A 21856-nucleotide genomic window follows, 5' to 3' on the forward strand; every position below is an offset into this window, starting at 1 on the left:
TTCAGTAATTTCTAATTTCCTCCTTAGTAACCTGGTCTTAAGGACTTCCAGCAAGACTGCAGTCAAGAGCACCTCAAGTCCCATTTGCATGCAGAGAGAGCCAAGGTTTTCTTACAAGGAGTACAAACTGTGAGCCTGAGTCAACCTTTGACGTGGATACATTTGTTTCAATGGAAATTGCTTTTCTCTTCATGTACCTAGAGACAGCAGTAGGGAAAAAGGCCACAATTCTTTCTGTCACTAATATAAATGACAGGCACATTAAATACAGCAAACAAAAACCCTGGAGTAAACAAAATCAGCATTTATTCCTCATTCATCTTTTTACAAGATTTCTTCATGATTTTCACAAAAGAACACATACCAGAGATACATGAGTTAATCTACAAAACCAGATATGCAAACCAAAGTGATAAAGGTACATGAAAATCCACATGCTTCATGATTTAGTTGCCACATGCCTGTTCTCTAAATTCAAGGGAAGTTGTCTTGGGGTACACAAACATTAGTTCTGCCACACCAAAATGAGATCACCAACTCTACAGATGCAGCTAAACAGCATATTTACAAAGCACCATCTCTACCAGTCTTCATCTAAGTTTGAAACAGGTAGTTAGCTGTTCAGCTACCAAGCCTTCATGGAAGGTGAAACAGTCTAGCATTCCTAAACAGATTCATGCAGTGTTTAGTTTTATACACAGGAGACACAAGAACAAGTATGTATAGGTGATAAAAGTAGCACGTGAAGATGCATCATCCTCCTGGAAGGAGTTTGGAGCATCGGTGTTCACTCATCCATTCATCACTACTCTGGGTGCAAAACTGCATCTGTTACCACATATCAAAAGTCCAAAAGATAAGAATTGCCCTGCTCACTGGATCCAGAGGAATGGAATCCAGTGATTCCAGGTTTCCATCAGTGGAGAAGAGCTGACAAACACCTCCGTTTCTCACAGCTCCTGGTGGGGGCCATTTTGCTGAAAGAGGCTGTCAGTGATTTATAGTGTCAGCATTAAACTGAAAATGCTAAAATAACTTGACTTTTACTGCAGCAATTTAACCACTGCAGAAAAACTGTTTCTTGATTGAAATTCCTTCACTGTTAAAAAGATTACAGTTCCTTTCATTTTTACTGATCAGGACTGTTGCAAAGTAGATATTTTTGGCAGGAAGGCGGGGTGGTTAAACTGGGCTCTTCTACTACTCACATCACAAAAAGTGGCTCTAGCATTTCCCTTATTTATTTCTGTGAGCTACCCTGTTATTCCTGGTTGGAATCAAGAATTTATGTTGGCTTTTACTTTATTCAGCTTCTGACATTAGAGGTAATAAAAAACCAAAATTAAAAAGCAACTACTCTTGTAATCTCCAGAGTGGATTGTCCAGGTTGCCAACTGCTTATGCTGTGAGGGTACCCAGAGGAGTGACTGGCTGCAGGTGTTCACAAACATGGACATGATAGCATGGAGATCTTTCTGCCGAAGAGGTTTTTACCCATTTCATAATCTTCAGGATGTACAACATATAAAAGCTGTTGAAAAACCACTTGTGTCCCATCTTGTGCCAAGTATATTTGCTTCTAGTCTTGAAGTAGTCTTGGACTACTCCAGTATATCTGGCATCCAGTATACCTGCTGCATCTATAGGAGTGGGAATGACAGTGTCCCGATTCTTTTGAGTGCCAGGTGATACTTGTCATAGTCTCAGGATTTTATTTTTTAATTTTTACATGTCAGGAAGAATGCGCAAGACAAGCACAGCATCTGGACACTTCATCCCTCCGCAACTGATATTTCTATACCACTCTTGAGGTACCTGCAGTCATCCCTGTCTGTCTGTGAGTACCCAGCTAGATGGAATAAAAGCAGCTGGAACAGTGCCTTTCACACCCAAACCTGCTCACAAGCACAGAAATTCACAGTTTCCAAATGCAATCACATAAGCCAATATGTAGCTAAAATTATAAGCAAACTCACAAAGAAGTAGGTGACTTAGTAGAACCTAGTAGCCATAGTATTATTATGACCTAGTAGAAAATAAATGATGATGTGTCAAAACAATGATTTAACACAGCAGGACTTAGGTATTAGTCATTACAGAACATACTTAAATCATAAAATCATAGAATCATAGAATAGTTTGAGTTGGACGGGACCTTTAAAGGTCATCTAGTCCAGCCTTCCTGCAATGAGAAATGAGTTCTCCCACTTGATCAGGTTGCTTACAGGCCTGTCCAACTCACCCTAGAATGTTTCCAGAGGTAGGGCAAAGTAAAACAGAATGCAAATCAAACTTGCATATGTGAGCACACACACAAAACAGCATGCTGCTCAACGTGCAATGAGACACAGTTAGGAAGCCACTAAAAAGAATCTGTCTCAAGCTATTATTTACTAAAATTACAACAGCCAGGAAAGATCCCAGAATCACAGAATTACATAATTTTTAGGGTTGAAAGGGACCTCTGGAGATCATCCAGTCCAACCTCCTTGTCAACACAGGGTCACCTAAAGCAGATGACAGAGGAACACATCAAGGGGGGTTTGGAACATCTCCAGAGAGGGAGACTCCATGATCTCCCTGGGTAGCCTGTTCCAGTGCTCTGCCACCCTCAATGTAAAGAAGCACTTTCTCATGTTGGGGTGGATGCAAGACACAAATGAACATCTCTGGAGACATTTTTCTCAGGCACATTGCTATACACAGCAGTGATGATTACACAGCAGTATAATTTTTTACCCTTGGTGACAGTAAGGCCCTAGGTAAGGTACCTCCCTTTTGACTCAGTGCTGCAGATCCAGCATCCCTGGAGCAAAAAGCAGAAGTGCACTTGGGATTCTTTCCTCCTTCACTGCACACCTGTAAGCCCACTTAGCGTTAACCCTGGGCACCAAATGACACCTTCAGACACTGCAGAAACTTGCTCAATCCAACCTCCTCTGACTGGCCCTCCCTCAAATTCAGCCCCTACTAGAGGAGCTGTTCCACGAATGAAACAGTGAGACAATTTACAGACAAGACTCTAGAGAGGAACGCCCATTATCCATGTTATGAAGAATGGAAGTTAAATGCCCTAATTGTATTAGCACACTGTCCAGTAGCACAAGCCAGAGGCTGCTGAGGGGTCCCCTCCTCAACTCATGCCTAAATTTTCAAGGTGGGGGAAATATGTCCAGCTCTTCTATCCTCCCATGCATTCCTATTTCTGACAGAGAACTGTACAGATGAACTTGGGGGATGTGCTCAACAGAGACCACATTTTTCTACAGCTCCTGGAGGATTTGTGGTTAATTCAATGCAGCACATTCTAACACTGGGCTGATCGTCATGGCACTAAGCTCTTAATTACTACTCAGATGTATATATCAACAAATAATAAATCCTCTTAATTCCACTGAGCAACAAAGCAGAAAAGACTGTAGTCACACTATTATTTTAGTATTGCTAGTAAGGTTCAAAATTACATGCAATTTATCAATGTAAAATCTACCAAAGGAAAAACAAAACCCTGATCCAATTCTACAACAATGGCACTAAAGTGCATAATGAGATCCTGTAATTCCAAAATGGTTTGCTGCATTTTAGTCTGATCATTGAGTTGTTTACTGTACAAGAACCTACAATATCTTGCAGACAGTCAGAACAGGAGTGGGAACTCCAGTCCTAACTGAAAGGCAACTTTTATATACATTTCGACCAGACAAATATAAATGGTGAGTAAAAACAAGCAGCCCAGCTTCTACCTAGAAGTCATATGCTCATTTTCTTGCTTTGATACAGCTCAGTCTTTTCCCCAAGAAACTTCCATTGCTGCTTGGCAACGTTTACTTTAGTAAAGGCTACAGATGAGGATTTGAAGATGGCAGCATTGTACACTGTATAAAAGCAACATAGTGTGTCAGTGTGTGATAGCATTATTGGCAATCTCTGGTGCAACACATCAGTATTACTATGTCACAGTTGTAAGAAGCCCAGTTCATTTACAGGAGCAGTCTTAAGGGATGTACTACAATGATTTTAAAACATTGGATCAAACTGGCTGTAGAGTGTGCGATGGCCATGATGTCCCATTAATGGGCCCCTTTTCATTTGAAAATTAATGCTATCCAGAAAGGACAAAGGTGTGAGAAGCAACTCATTGCATGGTGATGAATAATACTGTTTTGTCTTTATGTTGATCCCTTTTTTAAAAAGACAGAACTTAAATACATAAACATATGAAATGAATAGATAAATAGAGATAGCTATGTTAATATGTGGTTTGATCAGAACTGCATTAAGCAAAGACAATGTAAAGACACCACAACAGCATGATTAAATAAAATACTCAGTACAATTTGCATTTATGTGGTTCTGAAACCAAGCAGTAAGAAAGCCATATACAGCAGGAAGTCTCATTATTTTAACTTCAGATCTTTGGCAACTTAGATTCACTTAAAGATGAGCCATAATCAAAAAATTTCAGGTGAAGAATTCAACTGTTCTGACTCCTATTTTTTTTACCTAGTTAAGAATCAGAAAGGCTTGGGAGCAAGATAAGAAAACTTTAGAAATACATTGGGTTTTTACTTGAGCCTGTACTCAGAGGTTATAATGAGCAAAGCACTGACTCCCCTCTTTGCCAGTGGTCCTAATCAGTTAAATTAGCATTAAACAGATTAGCTGATATAAAATCACCCTCTGTTAAAATAACTCTGAATTATATTTCCATTTTGGAGAACAGGGTATGCACAGGTACAAGTGAATAGTGCCTTGTTCTCTTTCTTGTTTAATTAATCCAAGTGTATTTACAGCGAGCAGTAATTCATCAGGCTGAAAAATCCTGAAATGTACCATACCACAGTTGCAGCAAATTCACCTGTACACAAGGAAAGCCTCATTTCTCCCTTCCACGGGTGTTACATCAACATGGCTTTAACTCTGGTTGAGCTAATTCTTAACTCATTTTAGTGTGACAGGAAAAACAAACTTCAAATCATCCACTAAAGGCAGCTTTAAATTTGCTGCAATTTTGGGTTTTTTTTTTTTTTTTTTGTTTGTTTGGTTTTTTTGTTGTTGTTGTTGTTGTTGTTGTTGTGGGGTTTTTTTTCAATTATTTGATTCCAGTGTCAAATGAACCTTGGATACAGATATAACATAGTGACAGATTGCCTTCTGGGCTCAGATGAGAAACAGTTAATTTTACATGATAATTTAAACTTTAAGGAGCCTTTGATAAGTAAATGAGGACATAAGACTAAATAGAGAAAAGTTCATTATGAAACCAAGCTAATGTAGCACTTGCAGGCAAGGAGAACACACTGCTTCAGAAGAAACACGTTCCTGCAACCTGGAGAAATACTTTCCTTCTTTTAACAGCTGAATAGAGAAGAAGCAGCTCCACAATGCTGGGACTTGTCCTGCAACTAAAGTGCTGTTGGTCCATTTAGTAGAAGTCTCAGTCATGGCAGGGGGTTAAAGCACCGAGACTGCTGATATTTTCAAATCTCTTAGCAGCAGTAACCACACAGCAGCTTTTCTGCAAAATAAAAAAACAAGAATCCAGTTAATTCAGCAGTATATTTTTTTCATTTGGTTAAATGTTCTGGGATAACCACATGGTGGTTTCTTTGTGCAAAAAGAAAAGAAAGCAGCACTGAAGTTTCTTGCTTACAAAAGATTCTCACAGCCACCTTTTCTGTGAAATGTTTTATACAATATTAAAAGGACAAGGCTTCTTTATTAAGTGGAGAATTGATGCTGGAGGTATCTCTTTAAATGCAGCTACTCTGCTTTTTTTTACTTCTCTTGTCATACAGATCATGGCATGCAAAGGCATGCTGCAAACCTCTCCATTTATTTGTGTTACCACTGCAAGCATTTATAATGCCAGGTTTAAATCAACTGGCACTTGAGTGCATTATTTTGGGTTAAATGTGGTAACCATACTACTTGCCTGATAAAAATAGCTAAAGGGATTCTTTAAAAATAAAGCACAGCTATGACTTTAGATCCACTCATTAAGTAAACTCAAATAAACTCCAAAAAGAAAAACACACACAGAGGAAATAACACTGCAAAAGCCAAAACCAGATTTTCCTGCAAATTAGATCATGGGTAGGTTACTATGTTACAAAGCTATTAAAAGTTTATTTTAAAATAACTTTGACTGCTGTTGGACAGTCAATTTATCTTAAAGTTGACTTTGGTTGTAACATAAAATTGTGTAATACAGTGCTTCCTGCACTACAGAGGGAGAATTTTCACAATTTTGTTTTGTGTTTGCTGCCACAAGTTAGTGGCTTGAAATGGGAAACCCAGATACAAACACTAATCATGCAACAGGGCCCAAAAACCTGTTTAGATATCTACTGTGTAGAAGCACACAGGTGAGTGGACCAAAGCTTCATGGTATCTGTCTCAGCACCAGTGATGTGAGGGTGAATACTGAGGGTCACAAAGAGGTATAAATTCCCGCTGGATTTCTACTCTAGAAGCTGATGGTCAGATATTACCACATCAGGAAGTTGCATGGCTTCAGAGAGCAAGTGGGATGTAAAAACGGTACCTTAGTCCTTACTGGCTTCCATTGTATGCACTGAAAGGCATCTTCATGCCTCTGAAATAGCTCATGTAAAGATCATTACCTTCTGTGTTATCCCAGTACACTGCATAAAATCTGCTCTAATCTTACTTAGAACAAAAACTTCAACCTCTCACAATACTCTGTTTTCCACATGTTCCTGGAAAAAAACTTGTTGCAAAAAAAGCCAGTATATCACTTGTCCTACCAAGTAGATGATGGATGATGGCACCATTAAAAACTTGCCTTTTGGCAAGTGGTGAAAGGTGGACTACTTTTATTTTGGCATCCTGTTGTTACTCATGACGCACTACGAAAAGGAAGTGGTTTTACAGTGTACGTGTGTGTTCTCAGCCTAATTCACATCTTGACCCTCCACTGAGTTTTGCCCAGAGATGGCCTCCAGAACCTTTGAGCAGTTCCCCTGGTCCCTGAGCAGAGCCACCAATTTTTGTGGTAATTGGTGAAAGTGGCGGTGGGAATTGGAGTATTGGTTTATGGAGACACTGCACTGCCCGAGGCAGCGCGATTTCAAAGTGGCCCAGTGAGTGTGCATTGGTCAAAGACCAGGGACAGAAAAAGAGAGCAGACTTGAGTCTGCCTGATCCCCAGGGGAGGCAACCAAGCCAGTACGAGAACCACTAATGAACTGTTTGTTAATGAAAGGGCAAAGACAAGGAGCCAGGGAGAAAGGACAGAGAGATGCTCTGTCAGACTCCTTTGGGTTGCTAAAAGGGGAGGTAAGTGCCCTGTCAGAACTGCGTCCTCGGACGTGTGGAGCAGCTTCTTTTAGGGGTCACCTTGCTTTGATTTTGCTGCAGTTAGTCAAGCTACCCTGAGGGTCTGGCCCGTGCCTCTGCTAAAAAGTTATTATTTTTCATATTTCTACCCTTTTTAAACTGTACTTCTAACCACAGCATGAAAACCCAAAAGCTTTCAACACTGAAAAATTATTGGGTGAAATCCCTGCCCCATGAGAGCCAGGGGGAGCATTACCATTCCCTCTAAAATGGCCAGGGTTTGCAGCACATATGGCTCCATATCCATTAATTATTTTGCACGTTGCTGTTACTTGGTATAAGTAATAGAGCCAGTTTACATTTTGAATGCTTTCCAGACAGCAGCAGGGATGGTGGTGGTGAATACAGTTTGGACCATGCACTTTGGACTACCCAAGGTTTTCAGCTGTCCACTGATCCCTTGCACAGGGGCTACAGCTTTTACATCTGAAGGAACATTTGGGACCTGAAACAAACCTTCTGTTTGGCAGCTCTTTCAGAGAGGTTATTTAGCCAGGGGTGCTTGAGACACGCAGTCACCTTTAGCCTTTCTCTAAGGGGAAAAAAATAAAAAGACACCATTATTGGAGCCCTAATTGAAGATCAGTCACATCTTACTTCTACTTAAGGTAATGGCAGAAAAACACTGCAACATCAGCATGTTTAGTGAAGCTCTTTTGCAAAGCACAAGTATGAATAAAAAATACTGAGGGAGAAGATGCAAAGGACAACATGAGCTCTAAGGTTTGCATTAGGGTAGGGTTTCCTGAGAAAAAAAAATGGTGATAGGAAGGACAGCAGTTTGTGTTCTTGCAGCATTTGGAAAAGACTGTCTGTTCCCCAGATGGCAGAAATCAGAGCCTCACTGGAGCCCAACTAAAGGAGTCAAATTATATCCTAAAAAGACTCTGAAGATATATTAACCATGACAAACTCTCCTATTTTTACTGTGCACACTGACTTACAAATCTTCTAATAATCTCATGGGCATTGCTGTTCTGGGAGATTACAACAAAAACTAAATTCAAGTGAAAATTAGAGTAATTTATTTGATTTTTTTTATATCCTATTTTATAGTAATTCTGGTTATCCTTAGTCTATAACGGGAACATCTTACAAGGACAGAGCTGACAAGACGCTATTCAGTCCATCGCACTGCCTTATCAGTAGGGCTACCTCTGCTTGATTATCAGCATAATCTTTTCTTTTAACAACACTATTTTGTTAATTAATAATATCATCTATTAATTCTTAATGATGGCTGTATATGCACCTTGACATATACATCCTAGACAATGCAGCAGTCACTTACTTTAACTCAGAAATGCTTTGCCTGCAACGGAAGAAGTGAATATCGCACTTCAAATGCTGTGAAAATTTTGAAACCTGTTTAGAATTATCTCCTTGTGAACCACAGAACCACAGAGTGGACTCACTTAGAAACAGCCAACAGAGGTGGCTCCTCACCAACAGCATGAATCTCCAAAAATTACTGACACAGGAATAACCTACAATTTTAAAAAGTGATTTAAAATTGATTTAAAGTCTTGTTGCTCCTCCAACTCAGTCCAACTGAATTGTTTGCTTGAGCAAACAACTTGTTCTGTGTTGGCCACTAAGCTGGCTACCATTGAAGGGCAAAAAGGTGTTTAAGTACCAAGGTATGCACCAGGTGAAGTTCCAAGCTCTGTTGAGAAAGGTATCTCTTTGGAAGAGGTAGGATGAAATAGCACTTGGGGGATCTTCAGGAGAGCCTGAAAGGGTTTTCAAAGTAGGAACAAGAATCATCCCTAGCTGGAAAATCCTTTTAATACAGAAATTCAGTGCTCATTTTGTAAATACTTTCATTTTGATAAGAAGTTGATCCACTCAGCAGCACACAGCATTGCAGGATCTTTTCTTTCCTCCCAGACATGCAAGAATTGATGAGCAAATGTGAGCATGCAAATTCTAACAGCTAAAAAAAAGCAATGGGACACATGTGGCTCACAGTGGCAAGAAATGAATCAGCAACAAAGACTCAGATGAAGTTAAGAAAAATGTCAAAGCAAAGTGATGTGGCAGCACAAGAGGACAACAATAGATGCACAAGGATATTTAAATGTAGGGACCTGGAGTCTGCAGTGGAGCTTGTGGTCTGTTAACCATGGGTGTTTTAAGGCAGCACTTGCACTTAATCTCCAGCTAGAGGAAAACCAGAATGCTATTAAGAGTTTTTCCCAGAATCTTACAATTCAGCAATTATCTGCTACAGGTCATGTGTTCTGCTATCTTGCAATGCTGTCATTTCAGAACAGTATGGCAGACAGCAGATTAATTAAGTTTTGTTTCATAGCAAAAATGTATTTAGGTAATTTCAGAGCATTTGATGGATACAATGAACAACATCAATGAAGTATCATTATAATACTGTATGTGGGCATAAAAAACTTATAAGTCATATTAGTCCTGAGTGGAGCAGCACAAGTGACACAAATGTGTCATGATGGCATGAAATACACATTTCAAAGATACAGGATTATATACCATTTTTCCTTGATGAGAAGCTTTGATATGAAATCTTTGGCCTCATCAGAAACATCTCGAAATTCCTCATCTTCAAAATCCCAGTTACAGGCCAGGATATTGTTGAGGGTCTCATTGTCATCATCACCCAAAAAAGGAGACAACCCAGTGAGGCTGAAGTAAAAAGGAATATGTTCAGTAGGAATATGGAAGGAATATGTTCAGTCCTCCTCTCTTTCCCTCTTCCTGTACATGGTCTCCAAGGTGCCAGCTAAGATTGTTCTATCACTCTGACCCAACTTAAAAAATACTATTCTCTAAGAAGGTCTCCAGACCATTCCCATTTTCTCATCTATTTACAAGTTTAATCACCCTTCTTCTCTAACACACCAAGCATTACTGTCTTTCATGGTAGGTCATATTTTCTAGACCTCTGACCACTCTTGTACTAACCACTGGGAATTTACCAAACAGCTTACATTATTCTGGAAGTGTGATGCTCAAACACTCCTGAGAGATGTGCAAAAAAACAAAGATGAAAAGTTCATGGCAATTGGAAAAGATGAGAGATTTCTCAATATGGAACTTGGAAAGAAGTCTACGTTTCCTATTTTGGATACACAGTTTTTCACTCTTCCAGTATAACAGCAAACTTGGATGACTGACACAGCTCAACCCAGGAACAGCTTACAAAGCAGATACTGAATCCTACTTACAGCATATAAGCAATGACTCCTAAACTCCACATGTCTGTAGGAAAAGAGACAAACTCATAATTCACAACTTCAGGAGCAAGAAATTCTGGAGTCCCAAAGTTAACTCGAAGTTTTTCCCTGGGTTTATATCTAGGAAATGGGAACATTAACAAAGGGCATCAATGACGGTTCTTATTAAAGTTGCATCATCAACGGTCTAGCACTTAGAGGAATTCCAGAAGCATACAAAAAATTCAGTAGGAAAACAAGGACAGACAGAGGCACAAGCTAAAAAGAAATATACACACATATAGAATGAAAAGAATTTTCAAGCTTTGTATCGTACTAGGACAAAATGCAATTGCTATAAAAAGGAAGAAATTCGTAATTCAAGGACTTCTCAGAGCAGGTCTTACCATCCTTTTGGGACTTCTCCATATCATAGGCATGAAATTTTTAACCAGTAAATCCTTCACTGTGGTTATAGCACCTAGTTAAACTAGAAAGGGATATAGCATGGGATATATCCTAAGAGCCCTCAATGGTACCTTACACTCTCTTTTGAAGAATATCTTAATACTGGAGACAAGAGACTAGAAAAGATGTACCACTAGTTTTGTCCATTTTACCTGTTCCAAGATACTTATATGCATTCTTAGTGAAAATCAGCCCTCTTTCAACCATCTACCTGAAAAGAATGTTTCAGGACAAATCTTTTTCACTCAGCACCAAACATTCCATATTTTAACCATATCCCTGGTTAAAAGAAACAAATTTGTCCTAAGAACAGTAGAAGACCATTGTGTATCAAATACATCATTGCAGGATGCAATACTTTTTTCATTGTTTCCTAATTCATTTATGATCAGTGAGAACACACACATGTACCTTCTTGCCAATCCAAAATCAATAATTTTTATTTGATTTGCCTCTCGGTTCACACACAGGATATTCTCAGGCTGCCAAGAGAAACAAAAAAAGAAAAACACCTGAATGAGAAACAAGTATGAAAAACTTGGCTTTTAGTAAACTGTAGGGAGAAAAGTACTAATAACAGTGCAAATATCTCACAAGCACCTTTTGCTTTCCTCCTTGTTCAGATCTCTTTGCATGGATAACCCCCCTTGCTCTCACACAGCAATCAGAGCCATGCTTTTTGTGCCTTCCAACTGCTTTTTCTACTCCACAGCTTTTCAATTTGACATAAGGCAGCAGTTCAGATAAAGAACTCATTAGGGGGAGGGGGACAGGGAACACAGACTTCCAAGAAGGGGTTTCAGGATGCTTTCACTGTGACTTTACAGACCTTAATAAGCTCACACTGACTTTTAAAAAAAAAAAAAATTTTGGGCTTTGAAATTTATCTTACAGCTTTACATTTCTGAGTGCTCAAATGTTCTGTCAGACTGAACATTAATATATTAAGCCAGTCACATCAACTTCATGTTTTTTTCAGGTGTTTTAGCAAAAAATAGGATTCACAGGTTAAATCTCTCTGGATTTTCACAGGGCCAAATGTTACTCTTCACTTTCCTGGCAGGAATCCATTAGCTTCCAAGAATTACTTCAAATTCTTACAGAAGGAACTGAGAGAAGGATTTGGCCAATTGTCTTTGAAATGTAAATACCTAAAGCACAGAACCATAATCACTGCCAGGACTTTTATAGCTACTCTGTCTTGTTGCTCAGTGAGTCCTCTTTGAAACAAAACAGCCCTCAACACTTAAAACATTAGTTAACCTTTGTCACCATTACTAATTCATTTTACATGTAGAACTTTTAAACACCATATGTCCATAGTTTCTGAGGTCCTGGATGATTATGGTCAAGATGATTTTCTTTCAATTTCAAGCTTTCTTTCCCAAACTCATTTGTTACTGACAGCAATCTATGAACAAGCAAAACAGAAGGGAGAAGCCCTTCATAGCTGGCAAGCACATGAAAAGAGGTCTCTGGGATTAATTTCTTGGATTGTATATGTATATTTTTGTCAGCAGTTTGACCTCATATTAAAACTGTGCCATCTCAAGATCATAATTAATGTGTCCCAAAGAACTGTGTGAACTTCTGTTTGACAGGTTTCTAGGTAACTGGATGTTTATAGAGAAAGAGAAAAGTAAGTCTGGTCATCGATTGGCTACAGAAGCAGGTCCCAACAAGCATCTGCTCATTTCCCTAACCACTGCAATAATATGTATGCTAACAACATTAAAGATGTACTATATTAACTCAGTTATTACAAGCCAAAAACAGCAGCTGTTATAAAAATCTCACCAAAGAGAAAACCATCTTGTGCACTCCTTGTTTCTTTTTATTGTATTGTAAAGCCCAGGGATCACTAGGAAGCTTTTTAGCCAGTCATTAAGCTAAAGACATCATCCCATTTTATTCCTGCACTATATAGAGGTAAGAAACAAGTCCATTATTTAATAAAAAATTGGGCTGAGGGAAAAAGAGCCAGCTCAAGTGTACAGTTTAATGAAAAAGAATAACAAATGTTTTCAAAGGGGTGGCAGTTGACCATTTGCAGTTGACCAGAGTGATTGTGTTTTCAAGTTGAAAACTGAAACAAGTGTTTTCAGTTGACCATTTGCAGTTGACCAGAGTGAGAATCTGCAAGTACATGGTAGAGTACTTGTACATGTGCAAGTCCATGGTAGAGAATCTGCCACCTTGCTCTGGGCTTTCACCTACACTAGCCATATTCATTACATTAACCACTGACTGTTTTTATTCCTTTCATTTCAGGAAGTACTTTCTAATGTACTTTCCCTTAATCTGACTATCTATTGATGCCTTTTCATGACAACAGCAGTTGAGTGTAGTCCTCAGAAAATTGTGTGGGCTTACATTGATCCTGATTGACCCTTGAATTTAGTTCGACTCACTCATGCCTTTCTGCATAGTACAAAACAGAGACAATTGCCACCCCACAGCTGATGTGTAAAACATGCTTGTGCAGTTGAATTAAATAATATTTGCACAATATCTTGGGATCTAAGTATTGAAATTAAAAATAGCAATGTATTTGTAGTCAACTGCTGGCTTTCTATGAAATCACTCTGTGGAAAATTTAAGCACTACGAAGCTTGATGACATATGACCACAATTTTCATCTAATTTACTTAGTCCTGTAGTAATTTAACTGATCTCAATGTGGTTAAAGTAAATATGCATTGAAATAAGGAAAGCAGAACAAGGCTCTTTGTTGTTTCTGCCACAGGAATCTGCTAAGCTTTATGGCCTACAATTAAGAATGGAATTTCCACATCTGTCATTGCACAAAACATACATCTCAAAACTCTACCTTGAGATCCAAATGAAGAATGTACATTTGGTGCATGTACTGAATTCCCTTGCAGATCTGTTTTATGAACGAGATTGTATCCATCTCTGTCAAATTGTAGTTTTCATCAATAATTCGGTCAAATAACTCTCCTCCTTCCACACTGAGGAGAAAAGGACAATAAAGCAGTGACCAAGTTCAAATCCCATCCCATACAGTAAGATTTATGCAGAAAATATGCTATTGACTATCTTTATCATTCATAGTCAAGTTCAGTAAAATGGGCTTGTACTCTAATCTGAACTTTCTGAAATGTGAGTTCTGAGGCATACTGGCCTGAATCTCTTCAAGGCCCAAGAGTCCAGTCTCTCATCCACTGAAAACCATGAACATCTTGAAATTTAATATTATGCCGTCTTGAGTTCTCGTTTTGGACCAGTGAAATTAATGATGTTCCATGGAAAACCAAGACAACATGATGGAGAATCTACATTTAAATCTGCGGTCTCTTCCCTCTGAGTTTAAAAGGGACAGGATCCAAAATGTCAATCTCAAACTATCTAAAGTCTACCTAATTTCTCTTCACATTTCAGTATGCCTCCAGCTTATCTGTTCATAGGTACACAGATACTTTTCTTTTGTGATATGTTAATCATATAGGCCAAATTCAGAGGACTATCTGAGAATCGTCCAGAACAGTCAAATTCACCTAACTTTGAACCCTTCTGCCACACATTTCAATGGTTTAGGTTTGGTCTTTTTGGCTTCCTTAAGGCAGCATCTGCTTAACCTGAGCTTAAGGCAGGTATTTTCTGCCTGATAGTATTTGCCTGGTAAGCCAGCATAAAAAGCAGGTTTATCCTTTCAGGCACCCAGTATAAGGATTAGGCACAACACCCACAGATGGCTCCTCTTTGGTGTAAGATGTCTTCTTGTTTGCTTCACAGAATAGGAGATATTCTAAGAGGTTTATTTCTTGGCTGACACAAATTAAAGTATTAAATTAAAGATAAGATATGTAACACAGCTCTATCTTCAACTGGAGCAGTTGCTTTACCACACCAGGAATGTGGCAGACTACTGGAAAAAATTAAAAAATGGCTGCATGGGAAAACTTTTATCTTAAATTCCTGGTTTTTTCCTGTTGTTCATGAGAACATATATGCATTTTCCACCTGTAAAAAGCTCTAATTCTCATTTCACAAGAAAGCAAGAAGGAAATTGACAATTCTAGCAAAAGTAGTAAACACAGAAAGGAAAAGAAAAGAACACACTTACTATTCCATGACGAGTACAATATCATTTTTAGATTCAAAGGCATCATATAGCTGGATGAGGTTGACATGATTCAGCTGGTTCATGACATTAATTTCATTTTTTACTTCATCCTGTAAAGAGCCATGAGTATTGCTTCAGATACCTTTTTGTTCCTAAGAACACTACATTTGAAGCAAATCTGCATTATGTTCATGTTTTCTCTTGTGGCAACCAAACTCAGGGTTCCTGCAGTAGATGTCAAAGCTATAGGATCTAACAGACTGAATTCAGAGCTTGAGTGGGGTATTTCTTAAGGTATTTAGGTATCCTAAGGTATTTACTGGAAAAGGAAGAGGAGAGCCCACCTGTACAAGTAGCAGGCTCCCAGGGATGTAAATGAAAAAAAAAAGAAGCAGAAAAGGATTTTGTTCAAACAGCTGTAAGGGTACAAAATCAAGCTGACAAAAGTTCCAAGACAGTCCTCAAAACCTAACTTTGCAGTTAAAGGAGAGAGACTGGCACCTCCATTCAGCCCAACTATTTTAGACACGCTGAATGACAATGAAAGCCTCTCTCCATTCACCATAAAGGGGGTCTTGAAGATCAGCTTGGCCACAGCTACACCTTAGCAACCCCAGTTACCTAAGACAAATCGCACTCTTGTATGCCCTTAATGACACCCATGTCACAAAGGATGTCATGCTTTTCTTCCCAGTGAAAGCCAGTCCCAGATGGCAAAGAGGTTTGCAAAATAGCCCAGACTAATTGCTCTTATCTGTATTTGCGATGATGTCAGATGCCTAGATCATGCCTGTTATCAGCCCCCACTGATATCAAGTCACTGCAGCAAAGACTACAGTGTGCTTGGGAGGGAATACACTATGTCACAGGCCTGACAAATGTTTTTACCATTGAAGAAAACACTAATAGAATTAGCAACAGAAAGAAAAAAAAATTATATCATATTTAAAAGAGCAGAAAACACTCCCAAAATAGTACTTTGATGAGCTACTAGTAGTTTTGGAGGAGAAGGAAAACAGAACTGGAATTAATGATATTCCAGCAAGTCCTATGAGTGTGATGGCTTGTGAGACTCTTGGTCATGGCCTGTGGTGTAGCTAAGAGCAGTGTGTGATCCATTGGGGAACAAAAAACTAATACCATTCTCCACCAACCTTCTGTTTTGGACCTTGTGCTTTTATAATTTTGGCTGCCAGCTTGAGACCTGTTGCTTTCTCTTCACATTTGTGCACTTGCCCAAAACGCCCTCTAGAAAAAAGGAGAAACAAGCATCATCCAGTGGTACAGGTGTCAACTCTGAGTGTAAACTACACTATAAAGAACCATAAATTATCCTCTCCCTACTGGCTTTCATTTCAATTACTGTGTTGTTGCTATTTTGTTGTGTAGATTGTACTTGCTACTACTCATTTAGGCACATCAACTTCACACAGTGTTCTCTCTGGTCCTACCCCACTTGTATGATTCACTATACTCACCTCATAACCTGCAATGACTAATCCCAGGAAAGTCAAGGATGTACTGTAAGGATAATGGCTCACTTCTGTGCAGCATCTGCCCCTCTCCATCACATTGTTCTCCTCCATGGGAGGGTTGTGTTTTCTTGATGATACAAATCCTTATCCAAGAGTATGCTGCCATGAAAATTATAATATCCCACTCTCCTAAATAATGTCAACACGAGAGATAAGTAACTTCATGGCCTGTCAGATCAGCCTGCTAATCTATCTGAAAATAAGCATGTGTTTTCAGGGGTGAGACTCACTGAGAGGAAGAAGACTACAATATGTGTCTACATACTGCTGACTTACTAATTTGAGGTAAAGTATTTCAGCATCCTAGGAGCCCTGTCATAAAGCCTGAGGGCATCTGGCTGGCCTAGAACAATGCCAAACACAAGCCAAGTCTGCTGGTGCAAAATAGCAAGCCAGAATTCACTCTCACTATAAAACCACCCTCCTCTTTTTGTCCCTCTATAAAGCACTTTAAGAGCATAGACTTTCATTACTTCAGCTCTAGTGGGGCATGTTGCCACTATTCACCTTCCAGGGTGCTTGGCTGTAAATGTGTACCTTGCTTTCCAAGTTGATTTACTACATCTGACTTACCCTCCCAGAATTTCATCCTCGTTGACATTATAATAATTGCTGATCCCCACCCTTTTGGCTGAGACAATCCGGTGATCAAATGGTGCTGGTGGAGTAGGAATATCATCTAAAAAAGACAAAACAGACAGAGAGCATAAGTGGTCACATGCATTGCTTGTCTATCCCATATTTTAGTTCCTCTTTTCCCCAGATAAGTTCATTTAAGAACTGAATACACTTACTGTAAGCTTTATATACAGGTCTTTCTCTGTTATTGAACAAGGGTTTTATTCCAGAAGCTCTGGCTCAGAAGAAGAGGTTGTTGTTAGGGAGCTACATAACCAAGACAAGGACTCCTTTTTTAAGTTATCGTCTTTCATACAACAGTTGGGATAGGTAAAGTGAAGACCACTAGACTACACCAACGTAGCTTCATACTCACAAGGGGCCTCTGCAATTCAGCCTAATCTCTGATTTTTTAAAATATTTTTTCCTCCTCTGAGACTATTAATAGGGGAGTATGTACTTTAACTCTCCAGTGGGGTAGGAAGAGAAACAACTCTTCTGCAGATAAAGGCTATTTCCTAGCTTTTGATGTTGACAGTGAAGAATCCCCTTCTCAACTGACTGACAAAACTTGTCCTTCTCCACAGTGTGGTCGTCACCTTTAAATATGGCATTTAGAGCTTGTGCACATGAGGGAGTTTCACCCTGGTGGACAGCACTTGTGGTTTCCAGTATGGCTCAGGACACACAGTAACTCTCATATGCTGCTCTGAAGAATTTCTGCCCTTAAAAAAAGATGGCAGATAAAAGGTAAACAGGGGCACAGGGGAGGGATGGTTCCCAACATTGCACTGCAGCAGCTATGGAGTTTTGGCATGCCTCAGGTGTTACTTTCTGGATCTCCACATGCTGGACCTTTCTGCCATCCTGATGTCAAAATCCCTGCTGGAGACCAGCCCGCCATGCCTATTTTGGACTTTTTGCAGGCGGTTGTGACTTCAATTTCATACCCAAGTTGTTTTTCATTTGATTGATACTCCTGAGAGTGACCTTTGGCTGACCAAGGTGACAAATACTTCTTCAACCATTTGGGAGGGCTACAGCCCCAGTGTTTCAATATGAGCTCTCTGGTTTGGAATGCCAGCTCCTTTTTGTGTGAGGCTTGTTGAGCAATTTTAAAACCATTCATTACTCCAGTGAAAATGATCAAAAACACAAACAAGAAACCCCATGACAGCATGCAGCTGGCAGGAACACTTTGGTCATTAATGTGGCACTAGATTGTCCTTATTCACAGTGAATGTCCATTTTTCCAGGACACCAGCTGTGTACCTAGATTTTTTTCTTGACAGTGTTAATAACTTACATGGTCAGGAAGTTAGTTCATGGTCAAGGAATTGTGAAAAGCTGGGCCTTCTGGAAGTTTGCCACCTACTTGGGATTCTGCGGAGTTTGAATTGCACGACTGTAAGTGTGGGTCTTTGCACGTTACTGAGACCCAAAAAATGCCAAGAAAACCACTAACCTAAGGCAAAATTTGACTCTAACAACACAAACTCCACCAGCACCAGCATGTAAGTGACAGAAGAAAATGTAGTTCTGAAAGCTCAGCTAAAAACATTACCAAACTTTGGGCAAGGAAATATTCTTTTAAAGACGCCATACTGCCTTGAAAAACTCTGTTTACGTTTTTGCCTTCAAGATGTTCCTCATGATAGACCCTCTATTTTTCTTTTCCTGCAAACCAGAGGAGATGTTTCCCTGTTCAAGAACAATTTCCTATTGCAGACCAAAGATGTTCCAACAGAGACACTATAACCTTAACATCATCCATAAAAATCTCCCAGAGCTCACAACAGTTTATGGATTTTGAAGTTTTAGTCTGTTATCTCCTGTTTTCTGCTACAAAAACCTAGGGCAAATCTGTAATAAATGTTCCCCTCCCACACTCTCCCCCCTTTCCCAAAGCAGATAAATTCATCTTGAGTCTTGTGCATGCACATGCAGACTCATATATTTCCAAGTCTTTCAGGCCACCTCCTCACACACCATAATTTCATTTATAGAATAGCTACTGAAATTCTCAAGATGGAGGTCTAATATTAGAAATCTCTGCCACACCATGGTAAGAACTGCTTCAAAGTTTGGTGTCTGAGCACCATTTATCTGACTGTTCAACAGCATAATTCAGGCTCACACAAAAAAGTCTGTATTTCTTTACTTTGTAGCCAGCAGTTGTTCTCACTTCAGACTACAATTGTGTGAATATGAGCAAGCTGGTTTTTCAGGCTGTGTCCACGGCATTGCAGATTCCCTATTAAGACACATTCTCAACACTTCCTCAGGCTCACCAAGTTTGCCACACCTGATATAATTTCTTCCTCCACTCTATACTTAGGCATTTTAGCTCTTTTGTTAAAAGAAGAGGGAGAGAGGATAGTGTTAGTGGAGTAGCTGTGGCAGAAGCAAATTAATTTTGAATAATTTCTGACAGAGCAGAAGCCTCTAATATGAAAGCAAGCAGAATCATGTTACTTCTCATCAGCTTAAGATGCAGCCTGTGAAAAACTGTTTCCCGTCAGAGTTACCATGCACACCTTTTCCCCCTACTAATTAGAATCACAAAATCATTATCTTCTACGGATCTCTGTCTCTGTTCATCACTGTAATACCAGGGGAATCAAACGCTTTGCCTTTAGGATACTTCCTTTAAGAGCTTTTTATAGTTTTACATATGCAATCAGCACTTTCTGCAACTACTCTGCTCTTTTTGTTGTCATCTTTGACTAGACCTTCATCGTGCACTTGATGCTCACTTCTACTACTATTCTCAAATAGTAGTAGGTCTGCCCAGGGATTGAACTAGAATTTCCTGTACCTTTTTCGCAGCTTTTACACCTGCAAGGACAAAACATGGTATTAGTGCAGAGTACACTTAAAGCAGAGCAACTTTAGAAACATAGGTGAAAAATGGCTACACAGATATTGCATTCAAATAATATTAAGCTATTTTGTTTCATGGTGTAAATTTAACTGGTTTAATATTCATGTTGAGAAATAAAAATGGCCCTTACATTTATTATGACAGCAAAATGTTTCTCAGTTACTGAAAACCTCACCTGAGGTCTTCTAAATTTGACATTAGGCTATCAATCTCACCTTTAAAGAAAAGGGAGAGCATTGAATTTCCCCTTTGTTCATACAGGTTCCTGAGGTCTTAAACCTGTTTATCCCTGAAAGGCTATATATTAAATCCAGCAAAGATAGAATTGCAGTACGCAAATTTATTGGGTCAATTGCCTGGGCAAATTTTAAGGTTTTTTTAATTAATTAATTTTTATTATTTTATTTTATTTAAACATTTTTATGTTGTCTTTTAAATTATTACATTTGCAGTAAATTAATTTCCAGTTGGCAGATGGCCTAATCTAATTTGATGATGTTACATGACATTGCAGTATATAAACATAACCATGGGAGAACTTTCCTCAGAGATAAAGAATAACGGAACATAATTCCCATGTTTCTAACACATTTCCCAAACAAACAACCACAGCACACTGCTAATACCATGTGTGGTGGATTGTTTGCCTGTCTTTTATAAGAGTATAATTTCACTTAGATCAGAGACATATATAGCTTCAATGTGTAGCTTCAATTTCAGACCTTACCTTCCCTCTGATACCTCTTCATCAACCATATTTTTTCACTTTTGTATTGGGCTAAATTTTCACCAGTATTTGTATTAATCAGCCACTTTGACTTGAAACTTGAACTACACATTTTTCTGAAGCAAGGGTCTCTTCAGAATGTGTAGCTTCAATTTCAGACCTTACCTTCCCTCTGATACCTCTTCATCATCACATTGTTCTGCCTCAGCTTCCTTTTGGGAAGGAGCTGGTGGTTCCTCAGCACCCTTTTCACTTTTATCAGCATTTTCCTTCCCTTCACTCTCTTTCTCCTTTTGTTGTTCCTCAAATGCATCTTCAGCCACCTGATGTTCCTTCTTCTCCTCAGCTGCTGGGGACTCACTCTCTATCTTCTCCTGCACAGTTAGTTTTTGACAAGCATCATCAACAACATCTTCCTGCTGCTTTTCTGGAGTGAAGGATTCCTGAAAAGAGTTTCTCCTATATTCATAATGGCTTGCTAAAGACAAAGTTTCTTGTTTCTCCTCTGACCCTTCGCTATGAAACTTGGGAGGATCCACTTCAAGCACAAGGGAACATTCCCTCTTGGTATTTTCCTTGTTGAGCTTATCAACTTCTTCTTCCTGAGAGCAGGATTGACTCTGCTGGATGTCCCCATCTATAAGAGATTACAAAGCAATCTGTCATTGGTTTTCTGATAGTCAGTAACACTATTAAAATATGACTGCACACTTAGCATAAATTCTGTTTAATTTTGGGCTAGGTATTTGTTTTCCTCTCCCACTTTCAAGGTCAGTACAAGTGTCTCCTAAACAAGAGAAGACTACTTTTTTAAAACTGGGATTTCATGGATCCCAAGTGCTTTCTTTGAGACACAGCACTAGAAAATGTTTTTCGCACTTGAAGTTATTGTCAGCCAAGTCAAGGTTAATAAACTCCTCATGCAAAGCCCCTTTTTGAGCAATTGGATACCCTGTGCTTGCTCATGCTGATGAACACACATGTAAC

General features: G+C 39.1%; 1 protein-coding gene across 2 annotated transcripts in view; it reads right to left on the bottom strand.

Moving 5' to 3' along the window:
• Positions 1–284: 284 nt before the first annotated feature.
• Positions 285–21856, bottom strand: part of MYLK4 (myosin light chain kinase family member 4) — a 61235-nt gene continuing 39663 nt past the window's right edge. For both annotated transcript variants that reach the window (XM_041413299.1, XM_041413298.1), the window contains exons 3-14: positions 21035–21506; positions 20077–20096; positions 17214–17319; positions 16260–16353; positions 15106–15215; positions 13849–13990; positions 11430–11500; positions 10563–10691; positions 9868–10020; positions 9453–9525; positions 7819–7894; positions 285–5518 (exon numbers count right to left, since the gene is read on the bottom strand). In XM_041413299.1, the coding sequence (XP_041269233.1) occupies positions 7847–7894; positions 9453–9525; positions 9868–10020; positions 10563–10691; positions 11430–11500; positions 13849–13990; positions 15106–15215; positions 16260–16353; positions 17214–17319; positions 20077–20096; positions 21035–21506 (1418 nt within the window). In that variant the 3' untranslated portion in view covers positions 285–5518; positions 7819–7846. The remainder of the gene's footprint in view (positions 5519–7818; positions 7895–9452; positions 9526–9867; positions 10021–10562; positions 10692–11429; positions 11501–13848; positions 13991–15105; positions 15216–16259; positions 16354–17213; positions 17320–20076; positions 20097–21034; positions 21507–21856) is intronic.

Source organism: Onychostruthus taczanowskii, unplaced genomic scaffold (assembly GCF_017590055.1).
Source record: "Onychostruthus taczanowskii isolate IOZ18803 unplaced genomic scaffold, ASM1759005v1 scaffold40, whole genome shotgun sequence".
Classification (NCBI taxonomy): Eukaryota; Metazoa; Chordata; class Aves; order Passeriformes; family Passeridae; genus Onychostruthus; species Onychostruthus taczanowskii.